General features: G+C 65.7%; 3 protein-coding genes across 4 annotated transcripts; all 3 read right to left on the reverse strand.

Annotated features, from left to right (window-relative positions):
- Positions 1–546: 546 nt before the first annotated feature.
- TOR4A (torsin family 4 member A) lies at positions 547–13778 on the reverse strand. Of its 2 annotated transcripts, none has more exons than XM_060153693.1 (2): positions 13647–13778; positions 547–1962 (listed from the first exon to the last, which is right to left on the reverse strand). In XM_060153693.1, exon 2 carries the CDS (start codon positions 1923–1925, stop codon positions 681–683), a length of 1245 nt encoding a protein of 414 aa, XP_060009676.1. In that variant the 5' UTR covers positions 1926–1962; positions 13647–13778; the 3' UTR covers positions 547–680. The 2 variants fall into 2 exon arrangements, with proteins under 2 accessions (XP_060009676.1, XP_060009675.1); XM_060153692.1 differs by lacking the exon at positions 13647–13778 and adding an exon at positions 2695–3158.
- On the reverse strand, positions 5743–15416 carry NELFB (negative elongation factor complex member B). The gene is made up of 13 exons (XM_060153691.1): positions 15007–15416; positions 14510–14673; positions 14228–14327; positions 13647–13877; positions 11530–11715; positions 10692–10804; positions 10003–10105; positions 9741–9836; positions 9436–9578; positions 9256–9362; positions 6971–7112; positions 6754–6862; positions 5743–6592 (listed from the first exon to the last, which is right to left on the reverse strand). The coding sequence occupies exons 1-13, from the start codon at positions 15106–15108 to the stop codon at positions 6446–6448; spliced, it is 1743 nt and encodes a 580-aa protein (XP_060009674.1). The 5' UTR covers positions 15109–15416; the 3' UTR covers positions 5743–6445.
- Positions 15417–17018: 1602 nt separating this feature from the next.
- STPG3 (sperm-tail PG-rich repeat containing 3) lies at positions 17019–19313 on the reverse strand. The gene is given in 9 exon segments (XM_060153658.1): positions 17019–17105; positions 18028–18102; positions 18104–18168; positions 18255–18353; positions 18356–18478; positions 18481–18538; positions 18616–18696; positions 18790–18985; positions 19207–19313. Coding segments are annotated over 9 exon segments (891 nt in total).
- Between the last annotated feature and the right edge of the window lie 651 nt (positions 19314–19964).

Here is a 19964-nt window from a genome sequence, read left to right on the forward strand (position 1 = left end):
AGGGCCCCCGACTTGGACCCACCTCCTGCTGCTGTCACCCTGAGAGAGCCCCCCTTCTGGACCACTTAGGGAATATTCCACTGGACCAGTTCATTGGGTGGAGCCCCCCACCCATCCCTTTGCCTGCCGGGGAGCTCCTGGGCCCAAGAGGCCATGAGAAGTCCAGGCAGACCCACGGGATTCTTGCAGTGGTGAAGCATCCGGAATTTTAGGCCCCCGGGGTGAGCAGGTGTGTGTGGGGGAGTGTGTGTTCGGCTGCTGCGGGCACCCGAAAGACTCGTGGTCACATGCGACTCTGCAGGGGACCAGCTGTGTGTCTCTGGGGTCTGCTCACGCTGTCTGCCGTCATCTATCCTGTCCCGCAGAGACAGACCTACCCACTCCCGGGGAGCCAGCCCTGTGGGACATACTGGCGCTGAAGAATGCAGGCTGGATTAAGGACCCAGCAGGTGGCAGGCTGGGGCTCTGAGGGAGGTTGGAATTGGCAGAGGAGCTCAGAGCTGACCCAGCCCCACCGGTCCCCCCAGGTCCCAGTGTGAACCGGCGGAAGGCCATGGACAAATTTATTCGAGGCGTAGAGGCCTGGGGCAAATCCACAGGGTCCCCTCCCTCCAAATGCCCCTGCCAAACCAACGTCCCGTCGTGCCAGTGGGCGTCCACTGCGTCCGGTGGCACCTGCGCTACAAGAGGTTCACCGTGGCCACCACCTGCTTGCAGCCAGTGACGGCGAACTCCCGGCCAGCCACGCGGTAGTAACTGAGCTGCGCGGCCAGGAGCTCGGCGCGGGCCTGCTCTGGGAAGAAGCCCTCCCCGGCCATCTCGTCCCGGAAGCAGTTGACCACGTCCCCCTTGTCCAGCAGCAGGAAGGGCACGATAGTCGCGACCTCCCACAGCGGGTGCTCGCGGACCAGGAGCGCCCTCAGGCTGGCGCGCAGCTCCTCCTCAGCCTGTGCCGCCACCGCCGCGGCCCCGGGGGCGCCGTCTGCGCGCAGGGCCAGCGCGCGGGACGCGTTCTGCAGCACGAAGCGCGTGACCTCCGCGCCGCCATTGCCGCTGAGGAGCACGTAGATGGCATTGTGGAAGTGGTGCGAGCGCTGCGGCTGCAGGAAGCCGTGCAGCTCGTCCAGCAGCGCCGGCGGCAGGCGCTCCACGTCGTCCAGAAGCAGGAGCGGGGTCTTCTCCTCCGCCTCGGCCCGCGCCACGACGTCGGCCACGCGCCGCGCCAGCTCCTGGCGGCAGTCCTCCGCGGCGCGCGGCTCGGGGCAGTGGTGCCGCGCGTGGTACTGCAGCACGAGCGCGCCGTCCTCGAGCACCGCGCGGAAGTGGCGCGCCAGCAGGCGGCCCACATGGCTCTTGCCCACGCCGCTGGGCCCGTGCAGCGCCAGGAGCAGCGGGCGGCTGTGCACGTGCGTGGCCAGGTAGTCCCGCAGCAGCGCCACGATGCGCTCCACGGCCGCCGGCTGGCCGAACACGGCACGCTGCAGCGCCTTCTCCAGCCCGTCAAGGTCATAGCGCTGCGCGTTATCGTCCAGGTTCTCGATGGCGTTGAGCACCTGGAAGCCCACGATGGCCACGAGCAACAACAGGCAACGCTGCGCGCGGCTCCGGCGCTCCACGCGCGGCCGGTACTTGCGCGACGTCTCGGGGTAGAGCACCAAGCGGCTGCGCCGGCGCTTCTTTCGCGGCGGCCTCGAGGACAGCTCCGCCGGGCCGTCGAAGGTGAAGAACTGAGGCTGGTCCCGGTCCGCGCGCGGCGCCCGGGGCTCGGAGTCCGGCCTCACGGCCGTAGGCGGGAAGCACCGCTTGCGCAGGAGGCGCACGCGGCGGCGCAGGCGGACCACGGCGCGCACGGGCGCGATCACGCTCGGGCCGGGGGCGACGTGGTCCGCTGCCGCGGGCTCCGGACTGGGCTGGCCGCGGTCCATGGCGCAGGGGCGGCGCTTGGCATGCAGGTCACCCTCCCTGCAACAGGAAGACGGGGAGGGTCTCCAGACTTCCGCCCGGCCGACTGGGACCCTCCCCCGAGATCTCAGCCCCACCCACCCCCGCGAGGCCCCCCGGAGTGCGGCCCGCTGCCCCGAGGGCAGGGCCTGGCACGGGCCTCGCCCCTCTGACCAGGAAGCGGCTCCCCGCCGGGCCCCAATGCAAATCTCTCAGATCCTCGCATAAACAGCCTCCGGCCTTGAGGAAGTGGCTGCGGCGGGGTGGGGGGCGGGGGCGCATTTTATCAGGCGGCCGCCGCCCGGGCTTCCTGGAGGAGGAGTCGGAGTCGGTGCCAACCTGCCGCCAATTAGGGGTGGAGCAGGGTCAAGGCCGGACCCCGCCCCTGACGCAGCTCGACTGCCGGGCGCCGGGGGCCCTCCGGTCCCTAGAGGGGGGCGTGGGAAGCAGACGCCCAAGCATCCCCAGAGTTCAGAGATGCCCCTCCCCCACGAACACTTGGTGGTGGTGGTGGTGGGCGGTCTGGCCGTTACTTCTGCTTTCCAGAATGGGCCCCTGTCCCCAAGCTGAGCCCAGGCCTCCCAGCATTGCTCTAGTGGGCACACTAATGGAGTTGGGGGCAGGGAGCCCCCTAGAGGCGGGTGGGGGTGGGGTGAAAAGAAGAGCAGAAAGACAAGACCCGAAGAAGGAGAGATGAAGCCACTGAGACAGCTGGAGAAAGGTGGGGTGGATGCCCCCGGCCCTCCCCAGTACCTGCAGCTGCGTCAGCTCAGGCTCTCGCTGGCCCGCCCTCAGCCCCCCAGGGCGGGCCCCCAGCCCACGCCAGAGGCTGGGGCCTGCGACGCAGGAAGCTGAATGTGCTGGCTTCCTGGCGGGGGTCGGGGTGGGGTCAGGGGCCTCACTGGGTCAGCTCAGGCTCAGAGGGGCAGCGACACCTCCTCCGGAGCGGAGGAAGCTCTGGGGAGGTTTCCGCTTCTTTGCAAAGGAAGTGAGTCAGGGGTGTGGCGCGGGCGGGACTCAGGCTGGACGGAGGCACCAGAGGGGGAGGCCTGGCTGACTCGCCCAGGTACCCCGGCCGGTTGGTCACCTACCTTAAAGCCCTCCCAGCCCTCCTGACTCAGCCCAGGCCCAGGACACCCGGTGAGGCCGAGGGCAATGCCTCCCCTGGGGTCCCACGTGCCTTTGCTCCTCAGCCTGCCCTCCACAGGACCCCCCACCTCCCCAGGGACATCTGCGCCTGACCACCCCCCGCCCCCCGCAGGACCCACAGCGAGGGGGATAGGCGTGTCCAGGCTGCCGGTTAGCAGAGGCGGAGCGGGCGGGCAGGGTCGTCCCCCAGCTGGGGTCCTCCAACCCTCTCCCCTCTTCACCCCGCCCAAGCCCAATCTGGGTGCTCACAGAGTAGGGCTCGTTTCCTTTTCCTCCCCCTCTTCTACCAGGTCCCGGGCTCCACGGCGCTCCCCCCCCCCGCCTCCCCCTTTGTCTTCCCCTGTACCTCGGCCTAGAGCACCCCCCCAGGACAGGGCAGGAAGTTCTAGAATGGGGGGAAAAAACCCACACATGACTCAGGGCCCTGGTCGGAGGGCAAATTTAGAAAGAACTTGGGCCCGGAGTTGGCAGATGGAGGCTCTGGGCCCCTCCCCGCCACCAGCTTCAAGTGGCCCTGCCCCCACCCCCGTTCCCATCTCTGTGGAGACTGGCCTATCTGGATGACCCTCCCCTCTGGAGCGGGTCTACTAACCAGTAATGCCCCCAGACCAGTCCTGGCCCCGAGCTCAACTGTGTCCCGCGGGCGCTGGCAGTCCTGAGCCCCCCATCCTCCAGCCTCTGTCCCTCATCCTCCACACTTCTGCCCACACGGGTCCCTCTGCCGAGCGTGCCATCCCTCCCCACTTCCTAGCTTCCCTCCACCTCCCTGTCCAACCTGCATCAGGGAGAAGCCACTCATGGGCTTGGGGGTTCCCGTCCTCCCCAGAATATGGGGCTCCTGCCTGTCCACGTGTGTCCGATGCCCTCTGGCAGGATCACTGAGAAACCACTGCTTCTCCGCTTCCTCCTCTCCAGCTGCGGGCCTGGCTCCCCGAGACCCGCTGCCCCTCTCTGTGCTGGGCCAGGTGCTTAGGGACCCCTCGGGCCTCACGCACCATGTGGCCCCTGCCCAGGCCTTCCTGGAACCAGGACGGAAGGGTATCTGTCCAGGCCTCTGCTGGTGCCCCACGGCCCCGGGATGAGGGTGCGGTCCTTTGGCGTCTTCAGGCTTTCTACAGTCTCCCAGCTTCTTCTGACACAGAGAACCCCAGGGGGCCCTGACAGGCAGACGCAGGAAAAGGTGCCCAGGGGTGGGGGCGGGGCGCTGGCTGGCGGCTGCTTCCGCCAGATGCTGGTCCCAAACCTGCTGGGGTCCAGAGCCCCAGCACTGGGTGAGGTGGGGGCCTGGACGTGGGGTGTGGCAGGAGTCAAGAAAGTCATGCCTCAGAGGGCCTGCCCTCAGCGGGGTCAAGGGTGAGCCTGAGCCCTGCACTGAGGCCCGCCTCCTCTGTACTTTCTCCCCCATCTCCAGGGGTGAAGGGGGCCCCACCTGTCCCTACCCTTCAGGACCGAGCCCACCACGCCCGTAGGATGCCCTCCCACCCCTCCCTCCAGCCCGTGCCCTGTCCAGCCCTGTCCCCAGCCCCGAATTCAGGTCCACAACTTCGGCCTGGTCTCTGCAGACCCCTCACCTCGCTGCCCACCCATGACCCCTCCACCAGCCCAGTGTGGGCTCAGGTTCCCAAACTGCTGGCCTGGAGGTGGGCAGGGCCCGCACCACACACATGCTCCCTCCTCCCCGAATTCCCGTGTGGACGCTCCCTTCCTCTGACCAGACCTCCCACCCCCCAGCCTCCCCGCAGCCCTGCCCGGTCCAGCCTCAGGATTCCCGCCTCCCTCGCAGCCCCAGAGGGTCCCTGAGCTCAGCTGCCCCCTCCCACCGGCCCACCTGGGGCTCGCCGTCGCTGCAGCCCTCACCCCCACCCCGTCCGTCCTTGCAGCTCACGCCCTCCCCCTGACGAGCCCCGCCCACCGGGGGCCTCTGGGCCCCGGTCCCTTTGTCGGGGCTGGAGGAGCTTGGCCTCCGACTGGTCTCTGTCCCCCTTGACCGTGAGCCTCACGGGGGGTCACGCGGGCCCCGTGCGGGCACTTGCTCCTCCCCCGGCCCAGCTCCTTCCTCATCCTCTCCTCACCTCTGCCCCATCCTGCCTCCCAGCCCAGGACCCCCTGGCTCCCGGAGGAAAAGCGGCAGCTGGAAGGGGGTCCCCGCCTCCTCCCTGGGAACGCGCCCGCTCCCGCGGGGCCCACCTGGGCCTGGCGCTGCCCCCTCCCCCACTCAGTGACACCCCAGCCGTCCCCCGAAGCCCCATCCACTTTTCATTCCTTGTCACTCCCATCAGCGCACGAACACCGGGCTCCTCCCAACTGCTGACGCCCACACCCCCGGGTCTTTGCTTTCCTCAGTCACCATCTCTACCAGTGCCTCCCCGACACCTGCAGAGCCGCACCTGTCAAGGTCACAGTGACCTCCACACAGCCTGCCCCTCGGCAACATGTCAGCACTGGTGATGGGCACTGAGGCCCACCCAGGGCTGACCGTGTCGAGTCTTTTGGCCCCGAGCGCAGCCAGGCCCAGGCCTCACCATCCACAGCTGCTGTCTCGGACGGGGCTGGGCATCCAGGCTGTGCCCACGGAGAAAGGCGCCAGGAAAGTGCTCGCCAGCCTGCACTGCAACCAGCCCTGGGTGCGCACAGAACAGCTCCTCTGCTGGATTTACCAAAACGCCTTTTATTTACAAAAGTGAAAGTCTCACTATGAGCAGCAGCAGACCCTCCCCTGGCCGAGGACGCTGCTCGGAGGGTAAATCGAGGCAGCAGGGGACCCTGGGCTTTCCTCCCCCATGTGCTACTCGGGACTGTCAACAGGGGAGGAGCTCCTTGGAGAGCTGGGCTCCACCTGCAGACCCCCGCCCCCAGCAAACTCCGCGGTTCTGCCAATCAGGCGCCAACCCTGCCGGCCCGCCCTCTTCCCCTCAGGCCTTGGACCCTGCCCCACCCCCCACCCCCCACCCCTTGGAAAACGGGTGTCCTTTTCCTAATGCCAACTACTGCCTGTCTGCCTGACAGCAGTGGAAACCCACACGCGAGGAGGAACAAGCAAGCAGCTTTCCACAGCGTGGGAGTGCGAGGGGCCAGGCGGGGGGCAGCAGGCCTGCAGCAGGCCTGTGCTCCAGGGAGCCGGCCGGGTCCCGTTCACACAGGAGGCACACACCTCCCAGGACCAAGTTCCAGGGGAGGCTGAGGTGCAGAGCACGGGTGCCCTGCCCACAGGACGGTCCCCGGGGTCTCCGCTCAGCCCACCCCCAGTCCCAGAACAGCCAGTCCACCTCCAGGAGAGACGCCTCTTCCCCTGGCTAACCAGGGCCACGACCCCACCGGGGGCCCTGCCCACCCCTGAGCAGCCCCAGGCGGAGCCTCAGAGTACAGCTGGGGCGGGCACGCTGGGGAGGGGCAGCTCCAGGGCTGGGGTCTCTGTGGCCTGGGCCGGGCTGGGCTTCCTCCGGTCCAGCTGCTCCAGCTTCTCACCAAGCTGGGAATACAGCTCCTTCACCGCCTCTCCACTCTGTGGGGGGAAGCGCGTGGCTTCGGGGCAGGCCCAGAGCGTGTGCACACAGATCTCTCTCCTCTCTCCCTCTCCCTTTCTGTCTCTCTCTCTCTCACGCACACGCACGCACACGCACGCCAGCCAGCCTGGGGCGGGGCGGGGCAGGGGAGGGCACCCACCTGGCCCGTGGGCTCCAGCGCCTTCTGCAGGGCCTCCAGCTTGGATGGGGCCACCCGGTGGTGCAGGTGGAGGAGGAGCCGCAGCACGTGCCGCTGCACATTCTCCTTCCTGGAAGAGGCCGCGCTGGGCTGCAGGCGGCTGCAGAGCCGCCCTCCCACCCCCTCCCCAGCTGTGCCCGGCGCCCCCGACCGAGATGTGGACCGAGAGGACGGGCACCTCGGGGAGGCGGTGAGGAGAAAGCCGTCGAAGAGGCTGCTGCAGAAGTCCTCCAGGGCAAACTCGTCTGCCAACAGCGCCAGGTTGCCCGTGAGCAGGTGCAGGAAGATGTCCCCGAACGCCAGATCGCTGAAGGTCTCCACTGCAAGCACAGCAGGCGTCGCACAGCTCGCCCAACACCCACCTCCCCGACCCGGGCCTGAGGGCCAGAACCCGGGCCTGGACGGGGGAAGCAGACGGTGGGGGTGGGGCTCCAGAGCAGGGGTGGGGAGGGACGAGAGCCCGTCACGGGTGGCTCTGCCCAGCGGCCAAGGGGCTTAGGATGAAGGGGACTCCAGCAGAGGGAAAGCTGAACGGGCCGGTAGCGAGAGGACACACAGAAGTGCCGAGGGCTGGCCTGGCAGGCCAGCCGGACCACGGGCTCTAGAAGAGAGAGAACGGAGCAAACGAGCCTTCTTTTTTTGAAGCCACGGCCATCAAACCTCAGAAGAGAGAGATGGCAAGAGTAACTACCAACCGATCGCAGCGATCACCGGCAACGCCACCGAGTGCACGCGGGCAGGCACAGCAGCTGAGACAGAAACGCCGACGCAACCCCAGCCACCGAGCCCCTAACGCGGCGGGAGACACGACCCCACCAGACGCGCCCGGGTTGCACTCCTGCTGCACAGCTGACCGGGGACTCGGCTGGCCTCGTGGCCGGTTACAGGACACTCGAGCGAGCACACGGTCACTGCACCAAGGGACGCTACCAGCAGAGTCCCGACCGGGGAACAAACGCCCTGGTTTCCCCAGCAAACCCCGCGTAGCCCTACAGACCACAAGACCTGAGAGTCAGCCGGAGAAGCCAGGTGAAAGGAAGCCCTTGTTTGACTCCTGACTTGCACAGACCATCCGCACAAAAGTGTTATATGACAACTGGGGCAACGCGGCCACCGTCGGGACCTGGACCCCAACCAACCACGTGCCAAGGTCGTGGTTTTTAAGAGTCTGTCTTCTGTAGAGACACCTGCTGCACCGTGCCAAGCCAGTCTGCCGGGTTTACGTACAGACCGCTGAGCGGACGGGACGGCAGCCACACGCGGACCCCCGTGCAGGTGGGCGACGGGCACTGGCCTTCACAATCCTGTGCTCTTTACTTGGGTTTCATCAAAAACTCCCACCAAAAAAAAGTTTAAAAATAAAGAATTTTAAAAACCAACATTCTTTCTTACTAGAACCTATCAGTTACACCAAAGAACGAGATCGCTCTCCCTGAACGTGATTGAAGACCTGCACCCCAGCCCCCCAGGCGGCAGCTCGCGGCTGGGAGACACTGATGCTCCCACCTCACAGGACATCCTGTGTCTACAGACACGATTAAACAAGAAAGATACAGAAGTTCAAAAGTGAGCAGAAAGAATGAGGCAAATCCAAGTTCCTTATGACTGTGCTCCTGGAAGCCCCCGAAACAGACAAGCTGTCGCCCCTGAGATCGCCACATGCTGACCCAGAAGCCTGTGAGCGCGCCACCTGAGGGGCACCGGGCCCCGAGACGGAAGATGGTCCTGCACGCCCCGGGTGGGCCCACGGTGATCGCAGGTCCTTGGAAGAGGAAGGCGGGAGTCAAAGCCAGAGACAGGAGGACGGGAGAAGCTGGACAGATGAACTGAAGGAGCCAGGAGCCAAGGACGCGGCTCCCGGAAGCTGGAGGAGACAAGAAGGAGCTTCTCCCTGGAGCCCCAGGAGAAGCCAGCCCTGCCCACACCTGACTCCAGCCCTGGGAGACTCACTGCAGACTTCTGACCCCCAGAACCGTAAGAATAAGTTCCTGTTGATCAGTTGGGTGGTGGCTGGGTAGAAACTAATACCCACAATGGGCCGCTTCCCCCACGTGGAAAAGTCGGGAAACAGCACGCACCACTGTCAGACAGTGAAGCGTGAGATCCTCCCCGGGAAGCCGCAATGCCTCAGACAGGACCAGGACCGGGCCAGCAGAGGCCCCGGGCCTGTCGTGCGCGGCGGGCCGGCCGGGCGCTCCCTTACCCTTGAAGGGGTCCACTCAGATCCCTCCCTCGTCTTCCTGCCTTGCACCCCGCACCCCAGGCAGAGCAAGGCTCCCGGGGGAAGCGGCCTCTTCATCACCGCGGAGCGGGGCTCTCTCAATGGTCTGAGGACTTGAGGGGCTCCACGCCTCTCGCCCCTCAGGAAAAGATTAAGGTGGCTCTTCGCAAACGCGGGCTGCGGCGAGAGCCGAGGGCGTCTGTGAGAGGACATGGCTGGGCCCCGCCGCCCACGTGACTCACCGAGACCCGGGAGCAGGCGCAGGAGCGCGTTCTTGTTCCTCTGCTTGGTGATGTGCAGCACGTAGTACAGCCCCACCTCGCAGGCCACGCGCTGCTCCTGCAGGAACCTGCGCCCGAGCACCGTCAGCCCCGAGGGAGCCCGAGGGGAAGGCCCTCCCGCCCAGTGCCCGCAGCCCGTACTTGGTGAAAGTCTCTGGCAGCGCGCTCGGGTACGAGACCGGGGCCTTCTCCTCGGCCGGGAGCTTCTGATCCACGTTGAAGGCGTGGTCGTCCACCACAAAGGACATGAGCGTGGGCAGGAACCTGGTGACCAGCTCCACCTCCTGGGGCAGAGGCCCGAGAGCTGTCCTGCATCGTCCCTGCCCCTCGGCCCCCTTCCTCCGTTCATCCTCCCGGACGTGGGCCTGGGGCCCGTCCTCCTCCCCAAACCCCACCCCACAGCCCCTTGAGAAGGCAGTGGGAAGGAGCCCGCCTGACCCTGTTACCATCTTGGGTTCCTTGAAGACCTGGCTGTCGATCATGTCCCATGCCCCCTGGCCCAGCGCCAGCAGCCGGAGCAGCAGGAGGAGATCCGGGCTGTCCTGCAGGGAGACGCAGGCCTTGGCCGTGCTCACCTGAGCTCCCCGCCCGGACCGCACTCAGCCAGGGGCTCTGGCTGCACGTGCCCTCCACCTGGCTGGTGTGTGTGCTCTCCCCACACCCACATGTCCCCCAGAAAGCAGCATGTGGCCAGCCGGGTGCGCTCACCCTGGGCAGCAGCTCCTGGCCCACCAGCTCCTGCAGGTGCCTGACCGTGCTCAGCGACAAGGTGTTGATGGCGAAGGGATCACACAGGATCATGGACAGGTCCCTGTGAGGACGTGCCCGCGGCATCAGTGAGGGGCGCTCCCGGCCCACCAAGCCACTGACCCGAGGAGACGGCCCTTCGGCGTGGACAACGGCCACGCCGCCCAGGACCGCCTTCCACAAGCTTGTGGTTCGTGACTTGCCCTTAACTTACTTAACAACCTGAAGCATCAAGTGGTTTTTAAAGAATTAAGGTCCAGTCCTGGTCGAGAACCCGACCCGGACTCCATAAATTCAATCAGGTTCCCACAGAGACAATTCCAGGAGCGAGGAGCTGAGACAGGAGGCCAGGCGGAGCCCACCCAGAGAGGGCCCTGCCGGGAGCCAGACCCCCCCACCTCCGGGTGCGGCGGGCCTCTCAGCTCACAGGCAGGCCCCATGTGGCTGCAGACACCAGAGCCCCAGCCTGGGCGCCCAGCTCGCCTGGGACAGCGACGGCCTCACCCCAGCAGCCGAGCCTCTCAGCCGTGGGCACGGGCGCCAACCAGTCCTCCTAAAATGTACTGGAAGAAACAGCCGCTCCCGACTGCGGCCACAGCACGCTCGTCCGGACGCCCGTGGACAGGACCCGGCACAAGGCCGACCCTCACCCCAGGACCTGCTCCTGCCCCTTCTTCACTCCGTCAAGGAAGCCCTGCAGCTCCCGGGCCCTCTTGCTGTCCACGAAGCGCTCTCGGATGCAAGCGTCCAGGCACCATGTGAACTGCGGGGAGGAGGCGTGGTCAGGACTCGGCCAGAGACCGCAGCCTCCAGGCAGCACTCACCGCTGCCTGAGCTTTCTTGAGCCTTGGGCGAACATCGGGACCCCCACCTCGAGTCGCCGAGGCATGGCTTGCCCCCAGGAATGGGACAGCACGAAGGAAGCAGGCCCAAGTGCCCACACCCCCACAGGCCAGGTGCTGCAAGAAACAGCAAAATGGGCGTTTTGTTCTGAAATGGGCCCCTCCAGGGCCCCCACTGTGCGGGGGTGGGTGCAGTGCCGGTTCAGAGCGTGACGCTGCGAAGCCCCTGGGAAGGGATGCCGTCTGGGGCCGCACAGGCCCCTCCAGGGCCCCCACTGTGCAGGGGGCAATGCCGGCTCAGAGCGTGACGCTGCGAAGCCCCTGGGAAGGGACGCCGTCTGGGGCCGCACGGCACCTATGCCAGGACAAGGGCAGTGCAGAAAGCCCTGTTCCTAAACAGAGCTCGCCAGTGAGCAGCCCCCGAGGACTCTGGGGCAGGGGAGGGCCAGAGGCCCCGGAAAGACCGGAGGGGGCGGGGCGCAGCTGGCTCTGGGTCAGACGTCCAGGGGACACCACGGTCCCCCAGCCGGGTGGGCAGAGGTGGCACAGGGGCTAGGGCGGAGCCCACGTGCCTGGACCGCCACATCCAAGGGGAGGGGAAAGAGAAGCCGAGGGGGAGAGCAGCAATGGCGGGGCGGGTGCCCACCTTGTGGCAGGGGTCCACGGAGCAGATGTCGCCGACGTCCAGGTCATGCAGGGACATGAGCAGCTCGGCGCGCAGCGTGCAGTAGTGCACATTGCGGGTGCGCAGGAAGAGCGTGCGCAGGAACTGCAGGACCATGTCGTACAGCTTCACGTTGCGGCCCACCATCCGGGTCAGCCTCTGCACCACCTGCCGGGACACCGGGCAGGCCTCGCACACGCCACGGCCCTGTGGCGCTAAGCTTCCTCTCTCACAAAACATCAACTTGTGCTGGGTGGCGACGTTTCTTGTCTTTAAGGAAGCGAACCCATCACGCCCTGCGGCTCCTCTGAGAGGCCGTCAGCCCGGGTCCCAGACTCCACCAGAGTCGGTGGGCGGGGCAGCCGGTGGTGGCGTGGGGGACTCGGGCCCAGATGAGGATGGGCGGCACCGCCACGCTCAGCATCTGCTCAAGGCCCTGCCGCAGCCACCCCACTCCCGCCTTCTCCCGGCGGCCGCTGCCACCCCCCTCCGCACCCTGCCCCTATTTGGGAGGCTCCTGCCAAGGCGGCAGCCAACAGGAGGGGGCCCCGCTTGGGGCCGTAAGGATGCATAGGGCCACCTGGTGTGACAGACACCAAGGCAGCCCAACAGGCTGCATGCAGCGAGTGGGGAGGTCAGCAGGGACGGCAGCCCACCTTAGGGCCCCTGCCGAGGACCCACCAGCAGGCCTTGATACCCCGACAAGCGGGGCAGGCATAGAGCATCACCCGAGTCTCGGCACCGACGTACCGGCACCTCTAACACGGAGACAGGCGCGCACTCCAGCCTGACCACGGCCTGGCCTGCTGGGCACAGAACCACAGCCCCAAGGCCTAACCCACCCGAGGACGGTGGGGCAACGTGTCACCTGCCACCGCGCTCTCCCTTTACCCTGGCAGGACTCCAAGGCGGACCCTTGGCCTGGAGGGGAGAGTGAAGAAGGGGCAGGACCACGGCCCAAGGCCAGGCTCCCCCAAACGAAAGGGGACGCAATGCAGGCAGGGTTCTGACACACTCAGCGGCCTGTCCAGGAAGTGGTGCTGCGAGCACCGGCCCAACATCTGAGAGAAAACATTAGGTGAGGCCCTACCTCAGGCCACACACACAAAACCCCAGGTGAGAAGGCTGGCGGTGAAAGAACACGGCGAAACATCGAACGCTCCTCAGCCAACGTTTGGCCTCGTACCATCACCTCCCTCCCAGGTTGAGGGGTCCTCCTGGAACCGGGCCAGGGACCCCAACCTCACCAGGAAGGGTCAAAGTGTCCACGGTGGCCTCCAGCCGCACCCACCCCCCCCCACCCCCCCGTCTCCACAGCCTTCCTCTACCCCTGGAGCTCTCAGGGACCGAAATGTGACACCTACTGCATAGGGTCCACCCCACACGAGCCTGCAGTACCCCCAGGCAGGTGCCCCAGTACCCCAGGGGTCACTGAAGGGCCCAGGGGCCAGGGCAGTGAGTCAGCACCCTAAAAGCATTTGTTGGGCTTCCCTGGTGGTGCAGCAGTTAATAATCCGCCTGCCAACGCAGGAGACCCGGGTTTGAGCCCTGGTCCAGGAAGATCCCACATGCCGCAGAGCAACTAAGCCCGTGCGCCACAACTACTGAGCTTACGCTCCTAGAGCCCACGAGCCACAACTACGGAGCCCGTGTACCACAAATACTGAAGCCTGTGCGCCTATAGCCTGTGCTCCGCAACAAGAGAAGCCACGACAGTTAGAAGCCTGCGCACAGCGACGAAAAGTAGCCCCCGCTCATCACAACTAGAGAAAGCCTGCGCACAGCAACGAAAACCTAACGGAGCCATAAATAAATAAATACATTTATTTAAAGAAAAAAAAAAGCATTTGTTGAAACAAGGAATGAATGAAACACAGAAACAGAGAAAAGCTCCCAGAGCTGAAAGAAGACACAGAGAGTTTAGCTGAAGAGGCCGGCTAAGCTGCCGAGCTCCAAGTATGCAGGAAAGACCAGAGACCCACACCCAGGTGCAGTGCTGCAACGCCCCTTGCCAGCCCCACATCCGAGCCCAGCCTTCTGGAAGCAGACAAGCCGGGCTTCACGGGGGAGGCCCTGCACACATCCCCGCCCCGCCTCACCTCGCCCTGGCGTCTGGTCTTGGGGGAAGGGCTGAAGAAGTTGTGCAGGACGGAGAGCTCCGTGCTGAAGAGCGCGCTCTCCTTTTCCACGATGTACTGTTTCAGCAGCGGGGAGACCTCGTCGCCAAAGAGCGCCTGGTTGTCCTGCCAGATCTGCCGCTTCACCTCCACGGCGCAGGCCCGGTACAGCTCCTTGTCGGCCATCACCAGCTTCAGTTTCTTCTCAGGAACCTACGTGACCCCGGAGCCCACCTGTGAGCAGCACCTGTGCCCCAGGGGTCTCCCTCAAGACAAGACGGCAGGCCTCAGCCCCTCACAGCAGAGGCCACAGCCAGCCCAGCCCCAACTGACAGCGGCACCCGTGACTGGCCCCCCAGGCTCTGACGGGGCAGGAGCTGTGCTGCCCACAAACAGCTTTTTCCCAGAAAGGGCGCCACGCTCCAGAGCTTGTGCCAAGGTTCAGTCAATGCGCGGCTCGGCTCAGGGAGAAGCCAGCGTGGGGAACGTGCTCCGGAGCTGCTATTCCTGAGGCAGGCAGCTCAGGAAACCTCCCCAGGGCAAGCTGATCCTGCGGCTGTTACCTTGGGCAAGTGTTTCATGACGCACATCACCACTGGCTGCAGAGATGGCATCTTCACCAGAGAAAAGCTCTTCTCCAGAAGGTCCTCGAGTTTCTTGTACCTGGAAGGACTCTCAGCACTAAGGGAGCAGCCCAGGACCAAGTCGGAAGCAGCTCCCTGCCTGTCCCCAGACCGGTGGGTGATGTGCACAGGCGGCCCCTTTTTCAGTAGGGATGTGTAGCCACCGGGGCACATTCAGTGCCGGAGCTGGGGAGGGGGCTGCCCATCTCACCGCCCACTTACCTCTCCTCGGCCTTCCCCTCTGTGGCAATGGCTGACACGCGCTCCAGCAGCTTGTCCCGAAGCTCATCAAACACTGACTGGTGGAATTCCAGTCGGGGCGTCCCATGCAGGTCCAAGAAGGGCAAGGCCGACTGCAGGGAGGGCAGCAGCACGCCATTTTCTGTCTAAAGAAGCGGAGCTCGATTTGACTCTTCGGGCGACAAGAGAAACCTCAGCCACAGCCCCGTCTGGCCAGGCACTCCGGATGCCCTGAGTACACACGGAGGCAGGGACAAGGATGTTCCCAGCCGCGCTGGCTGTAACTGCAAAAATTGGAAACCACTCAGATGTCCGTCGACGTAGTCTCAACTCAGGACACTTGGTTCCTCCAGCCCGGGGAAAAGACGCAGCGATCGGGAGGGAGAGAAATCTGCCCGCTTTCCCACGCGACCTCGCCCCACGCCGGACTCACACCCAGACGCGCGGCCTCTCCACCCGGCCCCTCCACCTGGCTCCACCTGGAACTGCTCGATGGCTTTGAGCGGCTCGGTGCAGTTGGTCAGCGTCTCCTTCAGGTCCTCGCCGTTGGCCACGCCCAGGTCCTGCAGCCCCGCGAACATGGCCGACGCCCCGGCCCCAATCCGGCTCGGCGCCCCATCTCCTCCGCGCTCCCCGGGCACCGCCGCGCTCGCCGCAGGCCCCGCAGCTGTCCGCTCGCCCGGGCCTCGGGGGCCGCCCGAGCTCCGCTCCCCGGCGCCCTCCAGCTCGGCCAGATTCCGCCCGCAGCGCGGATCCCCTCGGACCGCAGCCGCCCACTTCCGCCCCGCACAGGAGCCGGGTCCGCCCGCCAACCGGCTCCCCGGAAACGCCGCCGCCGCCCCGGAGAGGTTCCCGGCAACTGCGCCGCGGCCCTCGCCTGGCGGAGACGGAGCGCGAAGGCGGTGCCAGGACGACGCACAGGGCGTCGAGAAAACCCCGCCCCGCCCACCCGGGCCCCGCCCTCCTGCGCGACCCCGCCCAGCCTCGCGGCGCTTGCAGCCGTTTACCGGCAAAGGAGAACAGGGTTGGCGCGGAGGGAGGGCGGAGTGCTGCGGCGCGCCTGGGGGAGGGGGCACCGGAGGAGGGGGATGGAGCACAGGGGGCGGGGTGCCGCGGCCTGCTTCAGGAGATTCATAGCTGCTATTTTAGCCAAGAGCGTTTTAGTAATCATGAAAAATATTGTTGCTGACCTCACAGCGCCCACCAGGTGCACGACCCTCTCTCATCCTGGAACTTGGTTTCTTCCTTGTCCAACCCGGCGAAGCTCACACGGCGAAGCTCACACCGTAGTGTTATCACAAAGACCAAAATCTAAGTGTGGGAACTTCCTTGGTGGCGCAGCGGTTAAGAATCCGCCTACCAATGCAGGGGACACGGGTTCAAGCCCTGGTCCGGGTAGATCCCACATGCTGCGGAGCAACGAAGCCCATGCGCCATAACTACTGAGCTCTCGGCGCCACAACTACTGAAGCCCGCACGCCTAGAGCCCGTGCTCTGCAACAAGAGAAGCCACGGCAATGAGAAGCCACGGCAATGAGAAGCCACGGCAATGAGAAGCCACGGCAATGAGAAGCCTGCGCACCGCAACAAAGAGTAGCCGCCCCCCTCTGCCCCGCTCACCGCAACTAGAGAAAGCCCGTGCGCAGCAACGAAGACCCAATGCAACCAAAAGTAAATAAATAAATTTATTTAAAAAAACAGTTTGCCTCAAATAGGGAGTGCCTAGCAGAGACCTGGACACGCAGTGACAGGGTGACAAAGGATGGCTGTCCTCTTGTCACCTTGAGCATCTATCCCCCTTGCTAACCAAAAGTGTTAGGCCCTCAGGCTGAGGTCCAGCCCAACTCGCTGCACATGTGAGCCCTGGATTCCATGGGGTCCCTCATCTCTTGCAGTGCAAGATGCCCATACAGTGCCTGCAGCAGTCACTGCCTGCCCTGCACCCTCCGTGGGCTCCCCATTGCCAAGCATGCAAGCCCCCGGACCCAGCATGCAGCCCTCTGCAGCTTTTCCATCCCTCCAGCTCACCTCCTTCTGTCCCACCAGCTCGGGGTCTTCCCAAGCTTGGCCACACCAAACATCACACTCTCTCCCTTTTCATGTGCCTTGGCTTCTGAGGTTTGCTCTGCCATAAATTCCCTTCCTGCTGCCCAGCAAACTCATCCTTGAAAGCCCCCTCCGGAAAACCCTCCCTCCTCAGCCCAGCTCGAGGGATTGCTGCAACCTTCCTGCTGGTCCCACTCCTGGCTTTGAGACCTAGGGATTGCTTGTGGTGCAGCTGAGAGGAGGGCTCCTGGTCCTCCCACGCTGGGCCAGGCTCCCAAGGCCAGAGTGCCCCAGGTCTATCTCTGCTGCCCGCTGCCTGAGCTGGTCAGCCCAGGGCTCAGTGCCAACAGTCTGCAGTCCCACTGCTCTGATTCCCGAGGGTGCTGGGGCTTGACCCCCAGCTGGTTCAGCCCTGGAGGAGGTCACAGGTGCGCGACGCTCAGCCTCACTTGTCCTTGGCTTCCCTGCGGAAAGGGATGATGCCAACACCATGGGAGCAGCTCTTGTGCAGTGACTGTTTGAAGGGGTTGAGCTTAGAGGAGACAGAGAAGGGGGCCTGGCCCAGGGCTTGGGTGACACAGGGAGGACCCCTGGGGAAATTGGTGCAGAGACAGGAGCCACCACAAGCTGCAGGTGAGGCCCCTGCAGGGAGGCAGCCTTGGGGCCGACCCCTGGGTAGGAGGGCGGGTCCATGGTGACGAGGAGTCCAGTGGCCAGGCTGCTGCTGTGGGCAGGGGCCGGGCCGCACAGTGAAGCCTGGGGAGTCTATCGGCTACAGCTTGGCCTGCACGGCCCCGTGTGAGTTCACAGGGTCTTTGGGCAGGCGCGGGAAGAAGGGGGGCCGGGCCCTAACGACCTGGTCCTCTGGGCCCTACCTGGTGGCCGGGCAGTCTGACCTTACCTCAAGACTGCCCCCCGCCTCCACTGCAACGGTCAGTTCCTCGGCTCGGCAAGCAGCCTGATCCTTGGGTAGACTGGCAGCCGGACCCTCTCCGGGATGGCACGGCTAGATGGGGGTGTCCCACACTGCCCACAGGGCTCCCTCCCACCCTGTCCCAGGCCACCCCACCCTAGAGGAGAAACACTGAAGGGGAAGTGAAGGGGGATCCCTGGCCAGAGAAAGCCGGACATGACAGGTTAGCTGCAGGCCACAATGTGCAGCACAGCTCACCAGGCAAGACCACCAAGCACAGCACAGAATTCGGAAGAACCAACAGCATCTCTATATAACAAGGGGGGTGGGCAGGTGGGGCTCCGGGCTAGGGCTCCAGGCTGGGCTCCAGGCTGGGTCCACCGGTCAGAGGGGTCGGCCGGCCCGGAGGGTGGATCACGGGTGCCCAGAGGGTCAGAAGGCCAGGCTGGGGGCACTGAGTTCCAGAGGGAGGCCCGGGAAGGCCCCCAGGCCTGGAAGGCCAGGGTTTCATGTGCTAACTGGGTGGGCCAGCTGTACCCACTGGGCTCGAGAGCGCGCAGAAGGGGCCAGTGTCGTGGCACTTGGGTCTCTGCAAGCCTTGGATGACCACCCCCATGTGCGGAGGGGAAGTGCGAGTTGTAGCAGTCCTCCACGCCATAGGCAGCCGGGCCCAGGGTGCAGGCTGCAGAGGGAAGGTGGGTGCAGTTACCGTGCCCGCCCCCTCTGCCCGGTGCCCACCTCCCCCCCCGCCCCCGCCCACCTCCTTACAGGAGCCCACCCAGGAGGCCAGCAGGGGCGAGCAGCTCATGCAGAAAGCGGGCGGGCAGGGGCCCGGCAGGCGGCACCCGGGAAGGATGTTGTAGGCGATGGAGCTAACCCCATCGGCAGAGGGACCTGCAGGAGGGGCTGGGCCCGCGGCCCTGCACCCCAGGCCTGCAGCATCCCCAAGTGGGCTCGGGCCTCGGGGGGGGGGCTGGAGTAAGGCGACCCCCGAAGCTGAAGGCCGGGCAGGCGGGCGGGCTGGGCAGCTGGTAGTCGGCGGGCGAGGGCCACTGCAGGTCAAAGTCGCCGCAGGCTCCTCCCTCGGGGGACCCGCCCCCGCCCCCACCCCAGGACCCGCCGGGCAAACCTGCTCCCAGTTGAAGTCGTTCTGGGTGACAGGGCTTTCCCTCGGGAACCACACGGTCTGCCACGCCCTGCAGCCGCCACCCTCTGCGGTGGGGTAACGTCATGGGGGCGCTGGTGGCCGGGGTCCCACTCCGGGGGTGAGGGCGGACAGTGGGGGCTTTCGGGGAGGGCGCACGTCACGGGTGGGGTGCATGCGAGCCGATGGTGAAGAGTGGGGCAGTGGGGAGCACTCTCGCGCCGAAGCATCTGGCACCCGGTACCTGGTGGGGCCCGGGACGCCCAGGTTGGTAACGACGGGAGGGCGTCGCTCCAGCCCTGGCGGGAAGCAAGCTCTGGGCCTGGGTCCTCCAGGCAGGCCTCCACCAACCGGCCTGCCTCCCCAGACCGGCCCAGGGCTGGGGGTCCAGAGCCCTCACTCACACAGTTCCCTCAGGTTGTGGGCGCAGGTGGGCGGGCTTCCTGGAGGGGCCCGTTAGCATCCTGAGGCCCGCCTGGAGCTCTTGCACCCCTGGGGGCCACCATGCCCCCAGCCAATAGCCACCCTACGCCAGCTGCCCGCCCCCCCAGCCCGCCCAGCGCCCTGGGAAGTTACTGGGAAGTCACAAGTGGCTTCCGTTTCCGGGGGCCATGGGTCCAGTGTTCGCCTCCATTGATGTGAAAATTTGCCAGGAATTTCACCGCCTTTTGGTCAAAATTCATTGTCAGGGTCTCTGGCTCCCTCCCCCAGGGACATCTCAGGGCTCTGTGACCTCGCTGGCTGGTCATGCCCCCCACCCCCACCCCGTTGGCGGGAACTCCCTGGGGAAGCAGCCCTGGAGGTGCCCTTCCCCTGACCTGCCAGGTGGGTTGCCCTGGGATCAGCCATGGCCAGGAGGCCCTCAGCCGCCCCACGCCCGTGACTCCTGGCTCGGCCACCTTTCCTCCCTCCCCCACTTTCTTGCCCCAACCCTTCCGCTCTCCTGGACTTTGGGGTCTCTTGGGGGGCTGGGGTCCACTCTAGTAGGGCTTTGGGGAGGACTGAGGCCCTGGCAGAGGGTGGAGAAGGGGGCAGGGGCCAGGGGGCACCTAGCTGTGCAGGGCCAGCTGAAGGAGGCGTGGGGGTAGGGTGTACGGTCCAGGGAGACTCCCTAGCGCAGGAGGAGCCCCTGCGGAAAACCCGGCCCTCGGAAAAATGGAGCAACAGTGGTTGGCTCTGAGTGGACCGTGCCCACCCCAGAGGAAGGCCTGGCGGCCCAGGTGGGGCTGAGGTGGGGAGGCCTGTCTTCTTGGGGGCACAGAGGCTGGAGGGTATCACAAACAGCTGGGGCTGCTGAGGCTGAAACGCAAAGGAATGACAATGACGAGGCCGGC

This window comes from Lagenorhynchus albirostris, chromosome 7, assembly GCF_949774975.1.
Source record: "Lagenorhynchus albirostris chromosome 7, mLagAlb1.1, whole genome shotgun sequence".
NCBI lineage: Eukaryota > Metazoa > Chordata > Mammalia > Artiodactyla > Delphinidae > Lagenorhynchus > Lagenorhynchus albirostris.